Source organism: Pongo abelii, chromosome 8 (assembly GCF_028885655.2).
Source record: "Pongo abelii isolate AG06213 chromosome 8, NHGRI_mPonAbe1-v2.0_pri, whole genome shotgun sequence".
Classification (NCBI taxonomy): Eukaryota; Metazoa; Chordata; class Mammalia; order Primates; family Hominidae; genus Pongo; species Pongo abelii.
In genome coordinates, this window is record NC_071993.2 from 13,892,657 (window position 1) to 13,920,047 (window position 27,391).

The 27,391-nt window shown below is 42.7% G+C and overlaps 1 protein-coding gene across 18 annotated transcripts in view; it reads right to left on the reverse strand.

Annotated features, from left to right (window-relative positions):
* FRMD4A (FERM domain containing 4A) overlaps nt 1-27,391 on the reverse strand; it is a 696,296-nt gene that overhangs the window by 115,512 nt on the left and 553,393 nt on the right. For all 18 annotated transcript variants that reach the window (XM_024254325.3, XM_063727246.1, XM_063727245.1 and 15 more), the window contains 2 exons: nt 11,898-11,954; nt 10,922-10,944 (listed from right to left, as the gene is read on the reverse strand). In XM_024254325.3, the coding sequence (XP_024110093.2) occupies nt 10,922-10,944; nt 11,898-11,954 (80 nt within the window). The remainder of the gene's footprint in view (nt 1-10,921; nt 10,945-11,897; nt 11,955-27,391) is intronic.

The window sequence follows — 27,391 nt, forward strand, 5'->3', positions numbered from 1 at the left end:
AACTGTGAAACTTTAATGCCAGGCTAAGAGGGTTCAGCCTCTCCGGGGTTTGATCCAGGAGGCAGACAGCAGGACAGCACCTGCCGATTTTCAAACGGGTAAACTCCTAGTGTTCAGGAAAATTCAATTCCAACCCAAGTACAGTCGGTAATTTTTAAGCACATGCTATAAAGGCATAGTTTCAGCAAGTATTCAATTCACCAAACACTCAAGGGCCCACACTGATGAATTTCTGGATCTTCTCTCCCTGCTTCACGGTAAGTTCCCTGAGAAGAGGGATTTGATTTATTGGTCCATCAGCACACAGAGGGCTGGCTTCAATGTGAAAGGCACTTTTCTCAGATCAACTTTATTGGATGAAACCATGAGAAAGGCAATTAGTGGCTCCCTGAAGGAGCCGAAACTTGAGTTTGGGTTTTACTCACACCCATCACATCTAAAGTATATTTGGGGAAGGAAGGAACTCCAGGAGGAAGGGATCGTTTTACCCACCAAACCCTTGCTTGTTGGCAAACAAGCTGCCCTGATGACAGCCGCAGGTTTGATTTCCTCGCTGAAGCCTGCAGTGGGTTCTCTAGCTCTGCTCCAGGGCAAGGTTACACACAAAAAAATCTAACAAGAAATCACCAAGGCGTGAAACCTGTCCAAATCCATTATATTCTGGAAGGGATCCATGGCCCTTCATCCTTCCCCGAGGACAAATCTATAGAAATGTTCTGTTTGCTTTTCTGCTGTTTATAAACATCTGCAATAACTTAGGGGTGTCTAGCCCTGTCAATCCGGCCAAACTCTGTGGCTGAAAATCAGAAAGCTCCCCTAATAGGAAAATTGGTCACTCTACCCCCACAGCTTGCAAGGCTGTGGCCTAACAAATGTTCTAGAAGTTCACAGCTTCCTCCCTCAATGTCTTCCATTTCGACATTTTCCCCAGAGTTCATGACATATGATAAATGCCAACTTATACAACACCTTAAGACAGTTCACTGTGGCTGCATTCCATTTTCAGAAAAATGCAAAAAAGAGCTGGATGTGGTGGCTCATGCTTGTAATCCCAGCACTTTGGGAAGCCAAGGTGGGAGGACTGCTTGAGTCCAGGAGTTCGAGACCAGCCTGGGCAACACAGCGAGACTCCATCTCTTTAAAAATAAAAATATAAAAAATAGCCAGGTGTAGTGGTTTGCACTTGTAGTCCCAGCTATTTGGGAGGCTAAAGTGGGAGGACTGCTTGAGCCCAGGAGTTTGACATTACAGTGAGCTATGATCATGCCACTGTTCTCCAGCCTGGGCAACAGAGGGAGACCCTGTCTCAAAAACCAAAAGAATAGAAAAGAAAAAGAAAAATGCAAAAAGGTCTCTTGAAAAGCCAGTTGCTAAACTGAGAATAACATTCAAGTCTTCTTATCTTTAATATTAATCAGTTTTTATTCAAAACTCTCCGGCAGTTAATGTTGCCAGGGATAAAAGTGGTATCAATGCTGTACTGGTCTTCGATTTAGTGGTGTTTTTTTCTTTGAGATAATGTGCCTGTCTTCTACAGCCTATACTCCTCATAAAACAAGGAAAGTTAGAATGATCTACTGGGGAAAAACAAAGATTTCTAGCAATATATCAAACAGAGAATTTGCCACAGTGAACAACAACAAATTTAACCAAGATGCCACAAAGTGAAGGGAGCAAAAATTAAACCTGAGAGGGAAGGTTGAGCAAAATCCACAATGTGTTTGTTTTTCTTTAAAAAACTTGGAAATAACTTTTTCAAGAAAGTCCCCTTGGGTCAAACGAGATGTATGTAATTTGTGGGAGAAACTTGGGGCGAATAGAATAGACTTAGCGTGAAAGAATTCTTCCTAAAACCGGTTGTTTCTGTCTGCACTGGTACAAAAACAGCAGAGCACAAAACCCAGAATGTGATACCATCGTAACAGAAAGGAATAGCCTGCAATTCAGAAACAGTAAGATAATGCTAGCATTGGCCTAACTCCTCCATATTTTATGAGCAGATCATGAAGGTCAAGTTCTCAGGGGTGGGATATTTCATAAGTAGAGTACTGCAGGTCCTTAATCCGTTATCACAATTCCAAAATTCAAAAAGCTCTAAGAAACATTTCTTAACCCATCTGGCTGCAAACTTCATCTTTTTGCATGAGGCAATGATGGACCTTTCTATTTGCGCCCACTTGCTGGGCATATCCATGTTTTGTGCGGGAGGTGTTGATGTGTTTAATTCCAGGTGCTGCCCTAGGCCCTGCCCAGGGTGTGGTACAAGCCCTGAATTACCTGCCTAAATCCTGCCAAGTTCTGAATTCGTAAACATTGAGACCCTAAAGTTCTAGATGCGCATACGTGGCTCTGTGTTCCTTTATTCGATCATACAATGGACCTAGAAAACTGAGACAGATTAATGAGAGAAGTTATAGATTTTCATTCTTTGCTGATCTTTAAGAAATCATGCAGGAAACAATCTTTCATTTCCCTTTCCTTCCTTCCTTCTCCTTTTTTTGGTAAACCAAGGTGAAGTTGAGGTTACAACAAAGAAAAGAGAGCACCTGCCTATCTCCGCCCAATCACATGCTTTTTTCCCCAGGTGTGTAGGAAAGAAATGTTGCAGGGGTCTTCCACCATCGGTTTGGGTCCCATCTGTCTGAGAAACTTCTGCCATAGTGCGTGATCATTCGCAGACAAAGGGAATCACCTGGAGGCCCCAGGAGGTTTTTCCAGCATGCGATTCTGAATTCTGGGCATGTATCATAGATATGTCACATGAATTTACGAACTGTTTGTGGGGGGCAACATTGCAAACACATTTATGAAATATGTACTTTTCTATTTTTTTTTTTTTGAGACAGGGTCTCGCTTTGTTGCCCAGGCTACAGTGCAGTTTTGAGATGACGGCTCACTGCAGCCTCCACCTCCCAGGCTCAAGTGAACCACCTGCCTTAGCCTCCAAGCAGCTGGGACTACAGGTGCTTATCACTGCACCTGGTTAATTTTTTAAATATTTTGTAGAGATGAGGTCTCACTATGTTGCCTATGCTCATCTTGAACTCCTGGGCTCAAGCAATCCTCCTGCCTTGGCCTCCCAAAGTGCTGGGTTTATAGGCGTGAGCCACTGTGCCTGGCACTGCCTTTATTTCTGTTGCTAATTGTTAAGTTATATAAGTAAGGATTTCTTCCTTGATTACTGTCTGGTTTTCTGGGGTGAAATGAAAGTTTTATGACTTTCTAATTTATGTTAGGTGTAAACATGTAAAATTAAAAACAAATTTAAAAATTGTTTCATAAGTCTATAATTTCAGGCAAATAATTTTCTCAAAAAGCCCAAGAAGAAACGATTGATTAATTTTCTATATTTCTAAGTATCACCCTTTAGTTTCAAAATTTCCACTCTGAAAAACTGACACAGTACCATAGCCATGAAACGTTTTGCTGTTCACAGGTATAACTCAAAATATGATATTTTAATATGTTAAATAAATGCTTAACAAAAGAAGTAAGCTGCCATAATACAAAATTTCCTCCTTGCTTGGCTTCTAAGCAATTCACATAGAATTTGAAGAATATCATCCTGCAAAAAAAAAAAAAACTACCCTATCCCTATCCAAATACTTTTTTATGCTTTGAAAATGTGAATTACACACTTGAAAACTCAATCAAATAGACTTTTGTGCACAAAACAAAGCTTTCTGTAACAATTTATAACTTTTCCGCTTGAACATTTTGCTTCAAATTTTCACAGATTCTGTTCCTTTCAAAAGCTCTTGCTGGTGTGAAAGATTCCATCTGCTCTTCAATTACTCACAGCCCTTAAAGTCATTTTTAAATCATGGGAAAATGCCACACACAATTCTTTCGTGTGTGCGTGCGTGCGTGTGTGTGTGTGTGTGTGTGTGTGTAAAACAGTATATAAATAGTATATGAGAATTATATTAATTTCAATTCTCCCCACAAAAACTTTTCTTTGGGCTGTTAGGTGTGTTTCAAGTTTAACAGATTAACTTTTTTTTTCTAGGATGTTTCCAATAGGGAAATTTGCAAGTTTAGGTAGATATTAAAGTTACTGTTAAGTTACATAAGTTATATTCCAAATGTTAACTATTCCAGACATAACTGAGTATTTTTTCAGTAATTATCTAAAAGTATCAGCAAGTCTATTTCTCGTACCATACGATCATGCTAGCTGTTTATTTTCAAGTGGCCAATTTAAAAATTGTAGGGAAATATGCCCCAAATGATCTAATAATGATTTAAAACCGAGCTTGCTAGAGCTAGAGCTAGAGCTGTAGTAGTAAAACTACTTATGTAAGGGCAAGGAAATGATATTGGTATACTAGGAATTGTGATTTACAGACTGCTGCTTTAGATTAATCAAGTCTCCATGTTGTAGCTGGCAAGGAAATGACTTTGTCATCTTTTTAAAGATCGCAATCGATATAAATGTTTATATTACTAAAAAAAAGTCTTTTAGAAGAAAATTAGTTCTTCGTGTTCTTTTCCTGTTGATCATCTAAAGCTCTTCCTTTAACCTATGACTTCCCAAAAGGCACCCTCTGGCTTGGCAAAAAAGACTTACAAACCTGGAATTTTCGGATACCAGTAAGTTGAGTTCAGTTTATATTAATTCACACAGGGCTCTTTATAAAGGCAGAACAGATTTCAAAGAAAGAAAGAAAAAACCAAGAAGGCACTCTTTTTGGGTCATAAAAATTTCTTTCCACACTAGTGAGCACACCATCCCATGGTTTATAGAAGATAAAATACTAAAAGGTCTTTACATTTTTGCCTCTAACTGCTCTCCTGGGCACCTAATAACATGTGGTTTGTGGAAGTTAATGGGAATTTTTCAGCACAAATAAATATTCCAACTCCTCTTCTAAAATGGAGGTGAAAATCAATTTTCCTTGCTAATGAGGGACTGCTACTATTTGTTTCCATTGATTGGGTGATGCATTGTTCTATTTCTAAAAGCAAGCTGTTTTTCATTTTTTGTTTTAAAGAAACAGAATTAGTAACTTGCAGATTGACACCGCAGGTATACACTAAGATTTCTTAGCCACCACTCACTAAGCTCTGGTAAGCTGATATTCTCTCACTTGGACTGGCATTTCATCTCGTACAGACGTCATATAAACTGGCCCCCAAGTATTCAATCAAAACCTGAGTTCTTTTCCTTTGGTGGCTGTGTTTATTTGGAATGGTGAGCCTGTAGACACAGGGTCCCTTCCATCGCCTCTTAAGCATGTGATGGGTTCTGCTGAACAGAATCCTGTAAAGAATCTTTACAGGAATTTCCTTACTATCTGTCTTTCCAGGTGCTGTTTGCTTTCTGGTCTTAATAAATCTCATGCTGGGAGAATCCTGTTTTAGTGATTAGCATCAGTATATCCAGTCCTCAGAAACAAAAATATTTCCAGGTCCCAGAAGAGGGTCCACAGTAACACAGCTTTACTGATCTGGTTTCAATAAATCTTGTTAACAAAAAATTCTATAGAACAGATGTTTTTTACTTGTCTCTGTTAATGTATGGACGATTCTTTGTTTCAAAGGTAGTGTGATTTTGGCATTTGTGATTTGCATTGTTTAGCGCAAAGCATTTTAAAAGCACTTCAATATTGCAAAATGCTAAATGTTATTTTTTATTTTATTTTTTGAGACAGGGTCTCGCTCTGTTACTCAGGCTGGAGTGCAGTGGTACAATCTCGGCTCACTGCCAGCGGCAGCCTCTGCCTCCTGGGATCAAGCAATCCTCCCACCTCAGCCTCCCAAGTAGCTGGGACTACAGGCACACACCACCATGCCTGACTAATTGTTTTTGGATTTTTAGTGGAGACGGGGTTTTGTCATGCTGCCCTGGCTGGTCTTGAACTCCTGGGATCAAGCAATCCATCCGCCTCGGCCTCCCAAAGTGCTGGGATTAAAGACGTGAGCCACCGTGCTTTGCTTAAAGTTATTATTTTAAGAAAATTTGCGGCACATTTTTAGAAAGATCAGAAGGGCTGGCAGAGGTGAAGTGATTCTCAAAATCAGGGTAAGGAGATTGGCTGATAAGGTTTTCAGTTAAGGTCCCTTATAGACAAAAACCAAAAAATCAAGTTTTTGTATGTGATATCTCCCTTAGTACAGTGTTGCAATGAGACTTCTGTTAAATTAAATTAGAATATAACTAGAAAATTGGATGTCCTATCAGTCGATTAAATGAGGTATTCTCTGCACTGAACTTTTTAAGGAAGAGAATATTAGTTTTTCTATCATAACCCAAGAGTTTTTTTAAAAAGCTTTGAAATAGAAAACATCAGTGCTCCATTCTCAAAACCCTGCAGTGTTTACAATGAATAAAGTATGTAAGAATCATAGATAATGTCTGTTAGTTAGTTGGCCAATGGTCAACAGCGATTATTGAAAGACAATTTTTTGTTTTTAAACTGCATCGGTTCTTGTCTTCCAAATATTTGGCCCACAGCTGCCTTTGTTAACAGCTTGGAGGCTACTGAACTGTTTTTAAACAGAAATGCCAAGTCTACTGACTTCCTGATTGTCGACAGACATGAGGTTTTTTGTTTTACATGTATATACATCAGGAAATGAAATGAGATTACTACATGCTGTGCTAAGGAAAACAATAAAAGTGAAAAAATGTTATTTTTAGATAAGACTATTTCCTAAACCTTTAGAGGTATTGTACAAATTTGTCCTCCATTTGGTACAATATGAACATGTGTGGTCTGTATCTCTTCTATGGCAGGCGATACTAATTATCTATCTAGATTACAGTCATTTTCTCTCAGCACGCTAAACCTGACATTTCAGTGTAAAGTCCAATAAGACAAGGAAGTGAGCTATTTTGTTAATGGGAAAGAAAAGAGAGTTATGTAAGAATAAGCCTTCAGGCATCTGCTGAGCAAAACAGAGAGCCCAAAAGAAGAAACGGAAGAGCAAGTGAGTTTCATGAGAAAGAGTAGCTATGGTTCACAGCTGTCTTTATATAGTTCTCTTTCCACTAAGGTGTATCAGCACTTTTGACTTCGTCTTTTTTTTTATTTGAGAGGGAGTTTTGCTCTTGTCACCCAGGCTGGAGTGTAATGGCACGATCTCAGCTCACTGCAACCTCTGCCTACCAGGTTCAAGCAATTCTCCTGCCTCAGCCTCCCGAGTAGCTGGGATTACAGGTGCATGCCACCACGCCTGGCTAATTTTTGTATTTTTAGTAGAGACAGGGTTTCACCATGTTGGCCAGGCTGGTCTTGAACTCCCGACCTTAGGTGATTCACCTGCCTTGGCCTCCCAAAGTGCTGGGATTACAGGCATGAGCCACCGCACCCAGCCCTTGACTTCTCCTTTGTAAAAGCAATCCCCTTTTCTCTTGTACCTCAAGGAAACTGCTCCCATAACTTATGCATTAATACTCATTCCACATAAATGTAATTTGGATATAGTCCCTGAAATGTAAATATCTAGGATAATAGTATCCTGAAGAAAATAGCCTTTTGGGAAGTTATAGGTTCAGGACCTCTCAGGCTGTGAAAGAGAGTTACTTTATCTTTTGTGGGTGGCCATTCATTTAAAAGGTTATTGGATCCTCTAGATTTTAGAAGATCTTAGAGTTCAGCCCTGGACCCTGTGTTACATCTAGAAAAGCCTTCTCTAGGGTTCTGTGTGTTCTAAGCTGGTATTTTATTAATGTTGTTCAGGAAAACATATCTACAGTATGGAAGTCAAAGCCATTCCTTTAAATAAAACTGAGATTATATAGTCATGCATTTAATAATAGTGATAGATGCAGAAGGCATGCAGATGCAGATAAGGAAACCTGCACAGGGTCTTGCCCGGGCGTGCCTGCAAGGGACCGGGGCCCACATGCGCACTGGGAGAAGGGGGTGGAACCAGCAAGAATTCATGCCTTATGCAGGGGAGGAGACTGATGTTCAATCTGTGAGGTGGGAGCCTGTTGGCAGGACCCTCTCTTTTTTTGCTGAGAGCCTTCTTTTCGCTTAATAATCCACTCTCCTCTCCCTTCAATGTGTCCATGTGCCTAATTTTTCCTGGTCGTGAGACAAGAAGCTGGATTTTAGTTGAACTAAGGAGCAAAAAATCCTGCATCAATAGCAAAAACAACTTTCTATAATAAATAATAAATAAATTTATTTATATAAATTACATAAGTTATGAGAATGGGACATCTAAAATACCTAACGTTTAGCCACTGAACCGAATGTGGTCAATTTCGACGTGTTGGGTATCTTCCCAGAAGCAGATGGGAAGGAATTTAGAATTACTTCTCTTACTCCAAAATTTTAGGCCACTCAAGTGTACTAGTTTCTCTGGACCTCTGAAGATGGCTTTACTAGCATGGGCCTGCTACAGAAAAATGGTGTTTATCAGAGACTCCCATGTAACGGATCACCCCCACCGTCCATGGTGTAGGTTTTAGGCTGTGAGATAAACTGACCTTTTGGATAAGGTGTCTGACCTCTCCCCTCTCCTGACAGTGATTTCTCTTCCCAGACAGCTGTGCTTACAAACAAACTGCTAGGTAGCAGTAGCACTTTGACAAATGGAGCACAACCTGGATCCTTTGTTTCTTTGAATTCAGCCAACAAGCTGGCATTCCAGAAGCTCATTAGGGGGCCATGAATTACTGTGGAGGCCAAGCCTGCACTTCCTTCTCCCTGGCAATCCATGTGGCCACACGTTCCCATGATCCGTGGGGCCAGATCATGCTATTCCCAGTTCACATTCCATTCTGTCAGGGTACTCTCAAAATAAATAATATTTACAGCAGAGTTCAGAGCTGGCGAAAGAAATGTGGAGGGAAAAATGTGAGTAAGTAGACTAGACACTGGAATCCACTGGATTTGTGGTTTTTAAATCATTTTTTCATGGACTTCAGAAATCTTTGTAAGTGGATATGGACTGGCACTTATCAAAACCCCAAATTCCAAGGCCAAATTAATGTCATAAAAAAGTGACAAATAAAAATTGTAACAAGATTTAGTTTCTATAACCTGAAAACATTATGTTTAGCAAATTCAGTAAATGGTTACTGGCCACCTACAAAGTTCAAGGTCTCCAGCCAAAGCTAGTTACAGTCATTATCTATTTAAAAATTTGACTACCACTGCTTTATACCAAAAACTTGGAAAACTTAAATAAAAGGGGCCTGGAGGTCTCTTTATGCAAATATTCAAACAGAGCTGAAGAGATGGCATTTGAGATCAGAGTCAGCAACTACAACCCCCTGGACAAATCCAGTCCTCTGCTTGTTTATGTATTATCCATGAACTAAGGATGGCTTTTACACTTTTAACTGACTGGAAAAAGAAATCAAAAGAACAAGAATATTTTGTGATACATGAACATTTATATGAAATTCAAATTTCTGTATCCATAAATAAAGTTTTATTGGAACACAATCAGGTTCATCCATTTACTTATCCTATGGGGCTGCTTTTGCACTTAGGAAGAGTTGTGTAATTGCGACAGGGATCGTACTGCGTGCAAAACTCAAGATACTGACAATCTGGCCCTTAACAAAAAAAGCTTGCTGATCCTTGTTTTAGATTGTAAAATAATTTTTTGCTTTTGCTGAGCTGTCTGACTGAGAACAGTCAACATAGTGAGAGCTCATCTCTACAAAAAATAAAATAAAATAATTAGCCCGGTGCAGTGACTCATGCCTGTAGTCCCAGCAACTTGGGAGGCTGAGGCAGGAGGATCACTTGAGCCCAGGGGTTGGAGGTTACAGTGAGACATGACTGCACCACTGTACTCCAGCCTGGGTAACAGAAGGAGACCTTGTCTCTGAAAAAAATTAAAAAATAATAATAGTAAAAAAGAAAGCGTGAGAAATGTACACGGAGAGCAAGGAGAAAGCAGTAGAGACCTGAAAAACCAGTGACAAAGACAGTCAACTACAGGTGGCCACCAACAGAAGCAGTTTTTGCTGCATTTACAGATGAAATCCCTCAAAGCATGGGGACACAGACAGGTTTTTAGATGGAGCAGAGGTACGATCTGTGTTTCTTTTTAATACCAATTTGCTAATTTCCTGTTGATGGGCCAGAACCTTATGCCTTGATGCTTTCCTTTCCTGTTCATGTGGTTCACTCTTTTTGCCTCTAAACCTTGATTCTCCAGAATGGGCTACCCTGGCCTTTTTTTTTTTTTTTTTTTATCAGAGGAGCTTGATCAAACAGAATCCCAGGAATAACGTCTATCTTTGAGCAGATAGTCCTGCTAGTGGCTGGCTACACCCTCTGCTCTGTGCAGGGTCTGGTGATGATCACAAGAGATTTCAGGGCAATTTCAGCCATACTGATCAACACACGGTGATGAATGAAATAAATGACAAGTTTGCAGTTTTACAGGGTTATTAACACCATTCACAGATTCCCAGTAGTTGTCTGTTTATGTTTTCTCCAACACAATATCCTGAGACAGAAGGAAAGCAGAGGTGGGGTATTTTTATGTTGTAACATTTTCATGAATGAAATTTCCCTGTAAGACAGTATTTTGTCCCTTGAGGGGCAGGGACACATTGAGAGAAAAAAAGATGTCCACATACTTGTCAGGACTGAGGGGTTATCTGCAACCATATTTACACCACAGTGGTGATTCCAGCCTCTATGAGACATTTGAGCAGCCTGCCCAACCTCAGGACAATGGGCATGTGTGACGCTGGGCCCTAATGTCAGCTTTCCAGTAATCTCTGGGCTTTGCATGTAGTGGAGAATATCCCCCTTGCTATTACTGTATTTTCTCCACCTGATCTATCTGTTTCAGTGGACAAGTTGAGAGTTAGATCTCATCATTAACATATAACATGAATAAATTGTCCACCTAAAAAGGACATCCTGAATAGTTTCTTTTAATAGAGAAGCAAGGGCTTACATTTTAAACAACAACAACAACAAAATTGTAAACTCACCTAGAAAAATCTCCCTTTGCCTCCTGTAGAAGAAAAAATTCAACATCAGCAAAATACACTAAGCCAATGTTAGAGATTCTAAAGTACATTCTATAATCATGAGAGTTTCTCTACTGAATGAGATGAGTTCAGCTTCCTGCAGCTATCATCCTATTTGCTGCAGGAATACAATTAAAACTGAACGCATACCTTTGCCATTTGAATATGAGATATGAAATTAAACTCCAGAAAGTTATATGCAAAGAAAGTGATTCATAATGACAAAATGCACATCTCCACCTCTAAGTCTGGGTCTGACATGTTCTAGTTTAAAGATTCTAAATATGAACATGTATCTGGATAGAACTGTCGATTTCTAGGGTCACTTTTTGTTTTGGTTTGTATTTTATGCTAGTTCCCAATTATACTGAAGACTCTGGAGGTAGGGACCAGAGAAACTTTAGTGAATCCAGTATAATGCCTTGAACATAGTAGTTGCTCAATAAATACTTATTGAAGGAATAAAGAAATGATATCATTTTAACTTATATTGCCACTATTAAGCTAATATTCTATAAAACCTTTTTTTATTTTTTTATTTTTGCATAACCTAAAGGGCTTTACCTTGTCTTTCTAGGGGGCAGAACATGATTTTTTGGCCACTAACTCTAGCTATTCACTTGGCTTTCTCTGGGGTGGAGGTACCAAACCCAGAGAAAATGGGGTCAGTAAATGATCTGTTTCTCCCAGGCTCAGGTTAAACACACAACTTCGCTTTACAGGGATTTGCTGTCTTAACATTTTGAAATACTACAAGCCCCTGTTCATTGTTATGGTTTCCGTCAGTGTCTCTAATAGCTCTATGCAGCTTGTGGCTAAAAAAAGGTAAGACGACAAATAGTGAGTAGATACAGCTACTGGCTATGCCCGGTAAGTCTTATTTCCTTTCTTCTGTGTATGGCCGTGGGACATAAAGTAGAGGAGAAAAACAACTTACCTGTAAAATATAGGAAGCTAATTCAAACACCACTTCGCTGTCGACGTCGATAAGCTCCTGAAAGGAAAAAGCAACAAAGGAAGACAAGTTTGGTATTTAACCACCACTTTTTTCTTTTATTTTAAATGACAGCTCTTCTTTGGGAGGATTACTCGAGCCCAGGAGTTTGAGACCAGCCTGGGCAACATAATGAGATGCCGTCTCTACAGAAAATTAAAAAATTAGCCGGGCAGGGTGGTGCATGTCTGTAGACTCAGCTGTTTTGGAGGCTGAGGTGGGAGGTTGAGGTTAGCCTGGGAGGCTGAGGTTGTAGTGAGCTGTGATAGTACCACTGCACTCCAGCCTGGGTAATGGGGCGAGACCCTGGCTCAAAAAGAAAAAAAAAAGCCTCCTTTTCTGAGGAATTGCTCAGAATCTCCAATATTCATAGGACATTTTGAGTCTCTGAGACCAGGCCCTGAATTATTCAGTCCTAAACACTTCCAACATCCTTTTTACTGCTCTTAGCTGGGATGGACTAGGGGGCCTGGGCCTACCCGACAATCTTTCGAGAAATTAAGAGGCAGACTAGGCCCCAGCATTTTACAAACCTGTTTATTAATGTTATTAATCACTGGAATAGGGATGCTTGACAACAAAATGCATTTTCTTTAAAAACTAAACTTCAGAACTTTATTGAAAGAAAGGCTTTATTGAAAGGTTTTTTTTGAAAGGAATGTTATAGTGGGATTGTGACTCCTTAAAATTAAATAAAATGTAAAAATATAGTTCCTCGGTTGTACTAGCCACATTTCTTTCATGTGCTTAATAGTTCAGTGTCGCTAGTGACTACCGTGTTGTCAGCTCAGATACAGAACATTTCTACCATTGTAGAAAGTTCTATTGGTCAGCACTGTTACACAGTGTAAGTTTAACAATGTTTCTATTAGTTCTTCCCCCAAATACTTAATTGTGATCTAGGGACGTGGTCTTCAAAGCACTTGAACCTCTCCTTGGTTTTTGAAAAAACTCCTTTTCTCTCTCTATATATATTTATATTTTTGAAATACATATTTCAAAATGTATATAGTTCATATCTTTTAAAACAGCTTTTTTCTTTCTCTGAGACAGAGTCTCGCTGTGTCACCCAAGCTGGAGTGCAGTGGTGCGATCCTGGCTCACTGCAACCTCCTCCTCCCAGGCACAAGTGATTCTCCTGCCTCAGCCTCCCGAGTAGCTGGGACTACAGGCATGCACCACCACACCGGATAATTTTTTTGTATTTAGTACAGACGGGGTACCAGGTTGGACAGGCTGGTCTGGAACCCCTAGCCTCAGGTGACCTGCCTGCCTTGGCCTCCCAAAGTGTTGGGATGATTACAGGCATGAGCCACTGCACCCGGCCAAAACAGCTTTATTGAAGTATAACTAAAACACCTCAAAAAACTGCATATGTTTAATGTAAACAATTTGATGAGTTTGGACAGATGCATACACCCATGATATCATTATCACAATGAAGGTAATAAACATATCTATCACATCCACAGATTTCCGTGTGTGTGTGTGTGTGTGTGCGCGTGTGTGTGTGTATGGTAAAAACACCTAGCTGGGCATGATGGCTCACGCACTTTGGGAGGCCGAGGCGGACGGATCACTTAAGCCCAGGAGTTCGAGACCAGCCTGGCCGACGTGGCGAAACCCCATCTCTACTAAAAATACAAAAATTGGCCTGGAGTGGTGGTGCACGCCTGTAGTCCCAGATAGTTGGGAGGCTGAGATGGGAGGGTCCCCTGAGCCTGCAGAGGTTGAGGCTACAGTGAGCTGTAATCATGCCACTACACTCCAGCCTGGTGACAGAGAGACGCTGCCTCAAATAAACAAACAAACAAACAAACAAAACCCAACAACAACAAACTCACTAACCATGAGGACATGACCTACCTTCTTAATAAACTTCTAAGTCTTCTAAGTGCACAACACTCTCTCATTATACATAGCTCCCATGTTAAAGACAAAGAGAAGCCTGGAGTTCATCAGCATGCCAGAATAATACACAATTTAATTGATATCCTATGTCTGGTGTCAAGCTTAAGCACAAATATCCATTTTTATTTTTCTTTCCCTAGTATCACAAGATCCCATAGTGGCTGACTGGATGACAGAGAGCTAGAGGTAAAAGAGATTTAGAGACCAGCCAGCCTGACCCTGTGCTTTTACTAAGAATGGAACCCAAAAACATTAAGGGACTTTGCAAAACCACAGGGCCTTAATGGCACTTAAGGGGCCGGGAACAGACCCCCAACTACTCGTCCAGTGTGTGACCTCCCTTAGGACTTACATTTCTACCCAAATCAATACAGACTCAGTTTCAGCCAATGTATTCTCAGAACAATATCTATAATCCGAGTTTGCTTAGCAAGAGTTTCTATTCGCTTGCATTACAAGCCAGACTCTGATTCAAGGATTTTTTTTTTTTGAGACGGAGTCTCACTGTTGTCGTCCAGGCTGGAGGGCAATGGTGTGATCTCGGCTCACTGCAACCTCTGTCTCCCGGGTTCCAGCAATTCTCCTGCCTCAGTCTCCCAAGTAGCTGAGATTACAGGCGCCCGCCACCATGCCTGGCTAATTTTTTTGCATTTTTAGTAGAGACGGGATTTCACCATGTTGGCCAGGCTGGTTTCGAACTTCTGACCTCAGGTGATCCACCCACCTCGGCCTCCCAAAGTACTGGAATTACAGGCATGAGCCACCACACCCGGCTGATTCATGGATTTTGTAATTATTTTTTGAGAGGTCCAGAACTGGCTCCTGCAATTTAAAACAATGCATTCAAGCACACCTGGATCTTTTGAAGGAGAGATATCTTTCAGGCTCCTTTGGGCCTGGGAATTTCAAAGTTGGATACTAATATTTGCCCTGGAACCACCTTAGAAATACGGGTTAAAAGAACTCATGAGAGCCTACGGAAGAATTGGGGACAATAATTCCTTACGTTTAACCAGCTGAAAGAGCTTTACGGAGGTTGGAATTGATAGAGGCTGTCGATGCTGGGATGCGGAAGAATGTTTGGAATGGCAGTTCTGGGATTAGCAGGTCCCATCAGAATGTAAATCATTTAACAGTGTACAAATGGCTTCACAGAAATACTGTCCAGGATTTCCACAATAGATGGTTTCTACTCTCACTCTATGCGTTTCCATTCCCACCTGAATGCCTTGGGGTGCACTTGTTAGTGTGCTGTTGTATGTGTGCTTTTCTGTCAAACATTTACACCTATGTTACAGCCAATGGTCGACTGCGGGCTAATATTTAACAACTGCTGAGAGGCTTATCTGATGCGCAACTCAAAACCAACCATCAGAAAATAACACTTTTAAGGGCGAACATAGCTTTTAGTTTGCTATTTGATTCATCTGCTAAACGAAAATGTCTATACCTGCGTGGAGGCGGGTAACACGAAGGAAGGTGTTTTATTCTATTTTACACAGCGCATTATGTGGTCCCAGGAGAGGATCATTGGTGAACATCAACTGTAACGTAACTGTTATCCACAGGAAAGCTACCAAAAATGCACCATCAAATATCTAACCTGATTGATTCAACTTCTCTCTCACCATAGTTGTTCTCGGGTTAAGTGAGAACTGGCACCTTTAACTGTGGTGACTTTTCGGGTGAAAAGTCTGACCTTGACTATCTATCTCCCAGTGAAGATATCAAAAACAGGAAGAGTTGAAATGTGGCCAGTGGGAGGGAAAATGATTAAAGAATCAAGCGCCCCAGGAATTGCACATGCTTACAAAATCTGATGGAAAGAGCTGCATTATTATTTCTGACCTCACCTATTTAACATGCATTGAATTTAAGGATCATTTCATTGGATGTTCTCATAGGACTCAACACAAAGACCAAAAGGGTATGGATAAGAACCAATCTAGGGTGGTGGGAAGACATCCTGAGAGTCTTTGCCCAATTCCCCGATGTCACTTGTTCATGATACTGTTTCCCCCTTATACACCTCATCCTTCCAGGTGGCTTTATCCTTAAGATTCTACCGCGATGGAGCAGAGCTCTAGACTTCCGGCTTACTCTGAAAATTTCCCATGGTACTTCAAAACCTGAAAGCTGGCCGGGCACAGTGGTTTAAGCTTGTAATCCCAGCACTTTGGGAGGCCGAGGAGGGCAGATCATGAGGTCAAGAGATTGACACCATCCTGGCCAACAGGGTGAAACCCCGTCTCTACTAAAAACACAAAAATTAGCTGGGTGTGGTGGTGCGCACCTGTAGTCCCAGCTACTCAGGAGGCTGAGGCAGGAGAATCGCTTGAACCTGGAGACGGAGGTTGCAGTGAGCCGAGATAGCGCCACTGCACTCCAGCCTGGTGACAGAGTGAGACTCCATCTCAAAAAACAAAACGAAACAAAACAAAACACCCCTGAAAGCCAAGTTCCACACAGGGGAGTTATTAGATGTTTTCAGGGGTCTTCCTAGCAGAAATGTGCTCCCATATAACATTAAGAAAATGACTCCCCCTTTTCCTTATCTGACTTCTCCAGTGGTCCAGAGGTGGCTTTTCATTTATTTTTTTTGAGACAGGATCTCACTGTGTCACCCAGGCTGGAATGCAGTGGTGCAACCCGGGCTCACTGCAACCTCCGCTTTCTGGGTTCCAGCAATTCTTGTGCCACAGCCTCCCAAATAGCTAGGATTACAGGTGTGCGTCACCACGCCTGGCCAATTTTTTTATTTTTAGTGGAAGCAGGGTTTCACCATGTTGGCCAGGCTGGTCTCAAACTACTGACCTCAAGTGATCCACCCACCTCGGCTTCCCAAAGTGCTGGGATTACAGGCGTGAGCCTCCGTGCCCGGCCAGAGGTGGCTTCTTTCATGGGTTTCTGCTCAAGCAGAGGAACTACACTGAAGGAGACCACACAGAGTGTGCAAAAATTCCATTTTTTTCCTGGGATTCTGGGCTTTCCGCGTAACTGTAACTAAGGACAAAATGGGATCATAGGAGGAGGAGCAGAAGACACTTCCCAGAGGCCGGAGGGTGGCTTCCATCTGCCTTATGCAGGGGCTGAGGTGTAACATTCCTCTGCGCTTATGCAAACCATGGCTCTGTGGTGAAGCCCCCAGTGCTCTTGCAGCCATTGGAGGAGGGGTTTCTGCAGGGTCTGAGCTGGAACCTTGCCTGGGAATCTTGGGCTGTCTGGTGGGCATGGAATAACTTCACTTTGAGACTCTAGAGAAGCCCAGGGTGATGCTGGCAGGAGGAAGGGTAAGGTTCTTTGGTGACTGTGGCCACTGGGTGTGTACTTTAGGCATCTGCTTTCCTTACTACTGAATAATGCATGCTGCTTCCTTTGATCTTTTGAGAAATGGTATGGGAAGACAAACCGTGACCGTCTGCAGGTATGTGTGTGTGTGTGTGTGTGTGCGTACGTGCTCTGAGTAGGGGTGGGAAAGGCTGCCCCACTTCCTCCCACGCCGTGTTGTTCTATCCCAGGTGACTGAACTGCCGAAGGAAGAGGCCTGAGGTCATTTATCAGCAACACCATGGCTAACAATATTCTCAGAAAGATCTCCATCTAAGGGTCTCCAAGTGTTTCTAGCAAGTGGCCCCGTGGGAACCCCAAATGGCAGGTGTTACGGATGTTCTCCAAGAGTCCTGAGAGCCGCAGGGCCTCTTTGCTCAGAGGGACTTGGTTGTGGTCTTTACATTTAACCAAGAATCTTAATGAAAAGCAGCCCACCATGGTCCGGAACTGCAGGAATTCCAACTCTCGTGTAAGACGAATGAGATAATTCCATGAGAAAATGTAATTGACAACCATATGGTAGGTCGAGAAGATTTTGACAAGGACAATCTTTGCAAAGTCCACTCGGAACCACTTGTAGGGTTAGGAAAGCCACCAAGGGTTTTCCTAACGAATTCTCACCAGTTATCACCATGTTTATTCTTACCCACAAAACATCTAAAGATGACAGTGACATGCCATTCTCCTTAAGATTATTTCTACTGTCCCCTGAAAGTCCCATATTCTGGTCCTAACCCCCCAATGCCTTGGGGATGTGGACTGAACCACCTGACCTTGAGTCTGATTTTCCTTATCAGTAAAATGGGGATAACAATTTCCTTTCCAATTATTTTACTGGGTTTGGTGAGGCATAAATGGAGAAGTGACTTGGAAACTATAAAACACACTACAAGTATTAACTCTATATTATTTATTTCTGCTGATGAGTATCTATAGATAATCTGAACTCCACAGTTTTGCCTTTGTTCTTTAGTATATCTTAGCATTTATAGGAATCTTTACTAAGTTTTTTTTTTTTTTTTTTTTTTGAGACAGAGTCTTGCCTTGTCGCCCAGGCTGGAGTGCAGTGGCGCGATTTTGGCTCACTGCAAGCTCTGCCTCCTGGGTTCACGCCATTCTCCTGCCTCAGCCTCCCAAGTAGCTGGGACTACAGGCACCCGCCACCACACCTGGCTAATTTTTTGTATTTTTTAGTAGAGATGGAAGATTTTGTTTTAAAAGAGAAGGGTTGTGTGTGTGTGTGTGTGTGTGTGTGTACTGGTCACCATGCCTGTGGTGTATTTTATGTGTCAACTTGACAGGCCAAGGGTTACCCAGATTATTTATTTTTGAGACAGGGTCTTGCTCTGTCACCCAGGCTGGAGTGCAGTGACACCATCTAGGCCGACTGCAACCTCTGCCTCCTGGGTTCGAGTGATTCTCATGCCTCAGCTTCCTGAGTAGCTGGGATTACAGGTGCCCATCACAACAACCGGATAGCTTTTTGTATTTTTAGTAGAGATGGGGTTTCACCATGTTGCCCAGGGTGGTCTAGAACTCCTGGGCTCAAGTGATCCACCCGCCTCGGCCTCCCAAAGTGCTGGGATTACAGGCATGAGCCACTGTGTCCGGCCCCAGGTTGCCCAGATTAAACAGTTTCTGGATGTGTCTACGAGGGTGTTTCTGGATGAGATCAGCATTTGAATCAGTGGACTCAATAGACCACCCTCCCCAGGGTGGGTGGACATCACCCAACCCTGGAAGGCTTGAATAGAACAAAAGATGGAGGATGGAGGAGCTTGCCCCTTTTTTCATTTTTCTTTCTTTCTTTTTGTCCCTTGCTTTTTGAGCTGGGACATCACATTTCATCTTCTCTTGTCCTTGGACTGGGACTTATACCACTGGCTCCCTGGTTCTCAGGTCTTTGGACTCAGCCAGTGGACTGACACCACTGGCTTTCCTGGGTCACCAGCTTGCAGACAACAGACTGTGGGATCTCTCAGCCCCCATGATCTTGTGAGCCAACTCCTCATAAGAAGTCTCTTTCTGTACATCTATATATATCCTATCGGTTCTGTTCCTCTGACTAATACACCGTATATCATTAAAGTGGGACACAATGCCCATATTTAGCCCAACTTGCTCTCTTCTTGTGGCTCTATGCCTCATTGCACAACTCATCATAACTACGCAAATTTGCCCCTGGGGCAAACCAGGGCTGTGGTGCTGGATGAGCCTGATGCGATCTTGCACAATTCCTCATTCTTAGTCTTCTGCCAGTTTTTCAGCATCAAGTCACTTCATGTTTGTCTAATGATCCACGAGGTGAATGCCACTCATGCTCAGTCGCAACCCTAACTCTGCCGCGTTGGGATTTCTCATGCTGTCCACCCCACCACAGACAGCCCATGTCAGGATCTCAAGGAATCGCTCTTTTATTAACTTCTATTTTTAAAAATTTTTACTTTTATTTATTTATTTTTGTTGAGACAGGGTCTTGCTCTGTTGCCCAGGATGGAGTACAGTGATACCATCATAGTTCACTGCAGCCTTGAATTCCTGGGCTCAAGTGATCCTCCTGCCTCAGCCTCCTGGGTAGCTGGGACCACAGGCACACACCACCGTGCTTAGCTAATTTTAATTTTTTTGTAGAGATGGGGGTCTCCCTATGTTTCTCGGGCTGGTCTTGAACTCCTGGGCTCAAGTATTCCTCTTGCCTTGGCCTCCCAAAGTGTTGGGATTACAGCTGTGAGCTACTGCACCTGGCCTGGAATCATTCTTTTAGAGGTCATGGGCACAGCCAAGATGACAGATCCATGTAAGTTTGTTTCTTGAAAGTTGAAAAAGAAGGTACCTATCTGTCCTTCTCTCATTCCCCCTCTGTCCTACAAGGGCATGCTCTAAACCTGCATCAATCGAACTAAGAGGTAAGGATGAGAGCTCTGTAAGTCTGAGGCTGATATTTACGTTCTCCTCTAGAATGTGATTCTGGACTTTGGCTTGGTTCTCCCACCTACAGATAAGATGATGTCATCTGATCATTAGCAAAGCATGCTGAAGATATTGAATAAAGACCGTTTATTTCAATATCAACAAGAGTGATAGCATTTAGACCTAAACTGCAAATGTGGCCCAAGGATGATTATTTAAACTACCTTTTTTTTTTTTTTTTTTTTTAAGAGATGAGGTCTCTGTCATCCAGGCTGGAATGCCCTAGTGTCATCCTAGCTCACTTCAGCCTCAAACTCGTGGGTTCAAGTGATCCTTCCATCTCAGCTTCCCAAGTAGTTGGGACTACAAGTGTGTGCCACCATGCCTGGCTAGTTAAATATATATTTTTGTAGGGTTGGGGTCTTGCTATGTTGCCCAGGCTGATCTCAAACTCCTGGCCTCAAGCCAACTGCCTTGGCCTCCCAAAGTGCTGGGATTATAGGTATGAGCCACCAGGCCTGGCCAGCAGAGGCTCCCAGATCAATTTGGACAAGACCTGCACCCTCCCAAGAACACCCATAAAGCAGAAATTTTAAGTCTTTTCCTTTATGTCACGATTTGTTCTCAGTGCAGTGCAGGCAACAAAACTCGGTGATTTCTCAGGAAATATGCAAATCCTTGCTCCCTTGGAAAGTAACCAATTAGAAAATAATTTTCTGAGCATTGGCTATGTGCCTAGCACAGTGATAGGCCATGGAAGATGAGCTTAAAAATCCACTCAGAAAAATGCTGGTACCAACTTCTCCTCCAGCCTAAAGAAGCATATTTCAGCCCATCTCCAGATGGCAGCCACAGTCCTGTTTCTTTGGTTATCACTGCTGGGGGAGGTTAGTGCTTTTAGACGGAGTATAATTGAAATGTGATGAATGTCCCTAAAGAGTGCATTGCCAGCTGGGTGCGGTGGCTCACACCTGTAATCTCAGCACTTTAGGAGGCCAAGGAAGGAGGATCACTGGAGCCCTGGAGTTCAAGACCAGCCTGGACAACATGGTGAAACCCCGTTTCACTTTGAAACAAAACAAAACAAAACACACAAAAAAACCAAATTAGCTGCGTATGGTGTCACATGCCCATAGTAGTCCCAGCTACTTGGGAGGCTGAGGCAAGAGAATTACTTGAACCCAGGAGGCAGAGGTTGCAGTGAGCTGAGATCGCATCACGGCACTCCAGCCTGGGCGACTGAGCAAGACTCCACCTCAAAAAAAAATATATATATATAATATATATATAATAAATAAATAAAGAGTTCATAGCCAATCCCTTCGGGCAAGGGCAAAGTTATACAGGTGAAATATTAGATTCCTGATGTGATCTTAGAGACCAGAATAGATGCCCCTTTATCAACTACACCAAACTCTAAGGTTAAGTTACCCACAGGTCGAGGGTTCATGGCCAGCTGGCCTAGCAAATTTCTCAATTTCTGTGGCTAAACTCTCTACCAATAGGAGCTGTCAACGCTGGTTTACAACGCAGACCATTACAACTCTGACTGGACAGAGGGCCAGCCTTACAAACATTCTCTTCTGAGGAGCTACTGCAGACTTTAGGCCAGTTTCAGCAGTTCACAGAGGCTGCACACAAATTGTCTTTGTGTCCTATAGTTCACCTGGTGAGGTAAAGAGCCTCGAATTCCACCTCATTTTAACGCTAAAAGCCACCCCAGGAAGGAACGGGAGGTCATGATGTTAAATGAAATAGGCCAGGCACAGAAAGAAAAAGTTCATATTTTCTCACTTATTTGTGGGAGCTAAAAATGAAAACCATTGAACTCATGGAGACAGAGAATAGAAGGATGGTTACCAGAGGCTGGGAAGGGTACTGAGGGTGGGAGAGGTGGGGATCGTTAATGGGTACAAAAAAATAGAAAGAATGAACAAGACCTAGTATTTGATAGCACAACAGGGTAACTGTGGTCAATAATGATTGAATTGTACATTTTAATATAAGTAAAAGAGTAGAAGTGGATTGTTTGTAACACAAAGGATAAATGCTTGAGGGGGTGGATACCCCATTTGCCCTGATGTGGTTATTACACATTACACGCCTGTATCAAAATATCTCATGTACCCCATAAATATAGACACCTACTATGTACCCACAACAATTAAAAATTTAAAAAACCAAAGTAAACATGGTACGTATGTCACCTATATGTCTACCTATGGCACACACACTCGACACTCCTTCGTAACTATGCAAAACTTTTCCCCAAACCTGCTGAATGTGTATGACTCTATTATGTAATATGAACACCGTGAGTCATAAAACCCGACCTGCCCTTCCCCTCTTCAAAAACAGCACCTTCAGTCCACGCTGGAGACTTTCTCTTCTCAGCTTGCAAAGTGGTACTGCCAATACAGCCCTTTCTCCTAGTTAGCCACCTTGGTGGCCTTTGGGTGATACTGATGGTGCATCCAGTCATTCTGACAGCCACCCACGCCACCTAACCTCAGTCAAGGAACTATCAAAGTACTTCCCCGAGGAACTGAATGGAAAGGTCTTTCAACGTGGGCACCAACTTTCTTTTCTCTCTGAAGGTTTGCGTGTGAAGAAGATTGGGAGCTGGTGATTTCTTGATTTCTCTTATATAAGATGTAAAATTTGTGGAAATCTTTCCGATAAAAAACTAAACAGACTCTGTCATTTTATGACCTATGTTTGCAAAGCTTTCAGACATCACTGTGATGACTAATTTTTGATGGTGGATAATCCTCTTCTGTCAGCGCAGAACCCAGAATAGACAGGATTCAATCCTGCAGCCAGAAGGTGCGGGAAGAGCTGAGGGTCCTCATTCCCTGACTCGCTCCCGTCTCATGGGACAAGTCCGCTGCCTCCTGCAGGGGCTGATGGATGGGCACCTTTACCTGGCTGTTGGAAGCCGCACCAGAAGAGGGAGAGGAGCAGATGGAAAAGGCTTGGCGGGAGAGCTGTGCTGTCTCATCGGTCTCTTTCCAAGGAACGCACAACATTCCAGGCAGGCTTCCTGTGGGAGTTTCCCATGGGACGGGACTCACATTTCTAAATGAGATGTATCCACGCCTGGCCAATGTCCTCTCTATCACCCACCTGTCTCCTTAGTGAGTTCAAGCACATCAGAAACACTGTTGGACCACGTGGGAATCCTATTCCACACTTCCTCCTGCTCCACCTGATGCACACAATGACAGCCCCGCTGTCTCATATCCATATTTTAATTTTCTGCAACTTGGATAGATTATGACTACATTTTCCTGCTCTATTGTATAAAGTAGGGGGGTGGAAGGGAAGAGAAAGTGAGAGGGGCGTCCGCTGTGGCCATGCCTCCTGCCTGCTGGGAAAGAGAGAGGAAGGTAGGAAGGCAGTGTTCACAATTTGGGAAAAATAGCAAAACAAAGCCAAACACCTTTCCTCGCCTTTCTGCTATTAAAGAGATGAGAGGTTCGTTCTCTGAAGAAGAACAGGAAGCAGGGATGAAGTGGACCAGAAGTGCAGGAATTACATGGAATTCTATAACCAGTGTGGAGACTGTTCTCTCCCAATCCCTGGATGTGGGACGACATGTCCCAGGCAGGAAGGGAAGGGTTTTCTCTGCAGAGAATGGAGAGCCAGAGAGGAAAGACGTCCAGATTCCAAGACACTGATATTCGGGGTTCCCCAGTAAAAGAACCAACTTGCGACAGGATCATGTCACAGGGACACCCACTGGGGGACCATCCCACCCTGAAATGGAGCATCTGCTTAGTTTCTAAGTGTGAAGCAGCAGACCAGGACCAGCAGACAACTGAGGAAACCTTGTACAGGAAAGAGAGACCAACACAAACAAACAGGAAAAAAAGAGCTGGAAGGAAACTCAGAATAATAATGATAACTAATATTATCAGAGTGATAAGAGAGGATATTATGTCCCTGAAACAATAATAGCATAATATTAAAAAATCAGATAATATAAAGAAACTCTTAGAAATTAAAAAAAAAAACAAAACCAAACCATAATGGCAAAGGTTAAAAAGTCCAGAGAAGAGATTAAAGTAAATACTGACAAAGCCTCCCATAAAGTAGAATAAAAAGACAGAGATAGACAGCCGGAGAGACAAGGTATCAGAGTGGGAGGCCTTGCCCAGCATTTGATAAATAGGAATTCTGGAAAGAGAGGACACAGGCAAGAGGGGAGAAGATGTCAAAGAAACAATCCAAAAAGAACCTCACAACTGAAAAAGAATGCATGTCACATCTCCAGACTAAAAGTGCCCATTGAACACAGGGTACAATGGATTTACAAAGACCCACATCAGGGCATCCATCCTGAAATTTTAGATCAGAAGGAGCAAAAAGGAGTTCCCAAAGGATCCCATTGTTTGGGGGCCCGAGGGGGTGTCACATACAATGGATAGGATGGTGGGCTTTTCCGGAGCAACGCCTTTGGTATTCTGAGAGAAATTTTTTTTTTTGTATATTTCTATATCCAGTCAAACTATTCATTAGATACAAAGCTAGAATAAAGACTTTTTCAGATATGCCAGGATCCAAACATTTCACTTCCCATATGCTCTTTCTCTGGATTGATTGCAGGATGTTCTCCAGCGAAACAATGGTGTAAAACAAAAAACAGGAAGACTCCGGATCCGGGAAAGAGAGGACCCAATACAGAGCGAGGGAAAAGGAAAGACCCTGATGGGGATGAGGCATCCCGGGTTGAGACTCCGCATGAGACCGAGTCCAGGCTGGAGCAGGAGGATGGAGGAGTCTAAGAGGGAGGTCCTGGAAAAACAACAGCAGTAGCAGCTGCCACAGCAACCAAAATCTAACCAAAGAGGAACGAGAACTACCTGACGTAGCTGGAAATTAATATTGGTAGACATCTGGGAATCTGTAGGAACTTTTGGGAGAAAAGTGAAGGGTATGTAGAAACTAAATAAGTGAAAGCAAGGCAAGTATTCCCTTTGGGTAAAACAACGGTTTGTCTAAAAAACGAGCTGCAACCACAGGATACTATTTGGATTAGTCACGATAATGTCATGCTGATGACTATGGCTTTAAGCCAGAATTGTGCTATCACCATATTGAGAAAATGGAAAAGGAAATAAAATGTGGGTGGTTATAATCTAAATCTACATCCCCCCCTTTTTTTTTTTTTTTTTTGAGACAAAGTCTCGCTCTGTCCACCAGGCTGGAGTGCAGTAGTGTGATCTGGGCTCTTGGACTCACTGCAACCTCCACCTTTGGGGCTCAGGCAGTCCTCCCACCTCAGCCTCCAGAGAAGCTGGGACTGCAGGCATGTGCCACCACACCCGACTAATTTTTGTGTTTTTTGTAGAGATGGGATCTCACTATGTTGCCCAGGCTGGTCTCAGGCTCCTAAGATCAAGTGATCCTCCCACCTCAGCCTCCCAAAGTGCTGGTATTACAGGCGTAAGCCACTGTGCCTGGCCATCTTCATCCATCTTAACAGGAATTCAACAATCTAAAAATGAATCAATCAAAGAATAATGCCCTGTGTCAATTATTTAGCTATACGGAGGCAAATACTAGAAGAAACAGCTAAAACTGTTGCAAGTGGCAGGAGTTGCGGGGAGGAAGCTGTTTGTCATAATCAGCCTTGTGGAACCATTTGACTTTTAAATGATGTCATATATTACTTTGATACAAACAAATATTAATACTTTAAAAAGTAAATGAAATTGAACTTTGAAAAAGCAGAAATAAATGGCTTATTTTACCTTGACAACTTAGATTTTAATATACAGTAGGAACCGTTCCCCAAGAGACAGGGAGGGAGCAGATAATAAACCCACTCTGGGTAAACCCAGGTGTCCGGGTATCAGCATCAGGATGGGTTATCTGGGTCTAACACTACCCTCTGGGCTCTTCAAGGTCCCCAAAGCACCAGGGGGCTGTGTGAGTGGCACAAAGAGAATCACAGCCAAGAGAAAAAAACTCGGGTCTAAATCCAACTAGCTAATCACATGCCTGGCATGGGACTAAGAACTTTGCATGCTTTATCTCACTGAATCTTCCCAAGAAGGTTGTGGTTAGAGCCTTATAACATCCTTGCTCAATTAGAGAGGAAAGGGAAGCTTGGAGACGTTACAGGAGGTGCCCACATTTATCTCTTTTACCAAGGGGCAGGGCTGGGAAAAAACCCGGGTCTGTCCGACAGCAAAAGCTGAACTCTCAATCACTCAGCAGTGCCTTTCATGATCTTTACATGGACACAGGTTACACAGGCTATCCAGCCATCCCCCAGTTCTTTGTCTCTGAGTCACTTAGCCTCTCTGTACCTACTTCCTCCTCTGGAAAGCTAGCGATTCTCGTTCCATCTCATGCAGAGATGCTGAGGCTCAAATATCATAGTATATATACAAAATTTAAAAATAAATTTAAATGGCAATTTGTACAAATGAAAATATTATTCTTAATCACGGGAGGGAGACAGGGGGCCTTGGGATGCGACTTGGTCTCCCATAGCAACTTGAAAGCAGCTGTCCCTTGGTCATTTGTGGTCATTTATGTGCACAAGCCCAAGGAAAGATTTTGAGAAGAGAGGGCTGGGTTCTGGGGTGACATTCAGCATGTGGGCTGATGCTGTCGGGACCTTGATCCTAAGTGTGGCTGGCTGCAAAGGTGTCATCACCTCCACTCAGGGCATCTGTAGTATTTAGTTCTGACATTTATTCTTTTTAATTTTCCCTGAATCACAAAGTCCTAGGCATGCATGATGTTCAGAGGCCTTCAGTGCCAGCTCAGCATTTGGGACAAGACAGTACTGAACGAAACTCCTCTCCCTCTCCCCAAGCATCCGCCCAAGTAGGCTTTGGGACAATTAATTTTTTTTTTTTTTTTTTTTTTGAGACGGAGTCTCGCTCTGGCACCCAGGCTGGAGTGCAATGGCGCGATCTCGGCTCACTGCAACCTCAGCCTCCTGGGTTCGCTCAAGCAATTCTCCTGACTGAGCCTCCTGAGTAGCCGGGATTACAGGCGCCTGCTACCACACCCGGCTAACTTTTATATTTTTAGTAGAGATGGCGTTTCACCATGTTGGCCAGGCTGGTCTCGAACTCCTGACCTCGTGATCCACCCGCCTCGACCTCCCAAAGTGCTGGGATTACAGGCGTGGGCCGGTGACAATTTTTTACTTGCCCTGCTCCAGAGTGATTTCGCGGGTTCAGCCTTGCCATTCATTTACTTCGCTGCCCAAGGCTGCCACCTGGTGGAGACTGCTCACCTTTCGTTTCTGAACTTGGTTTCAA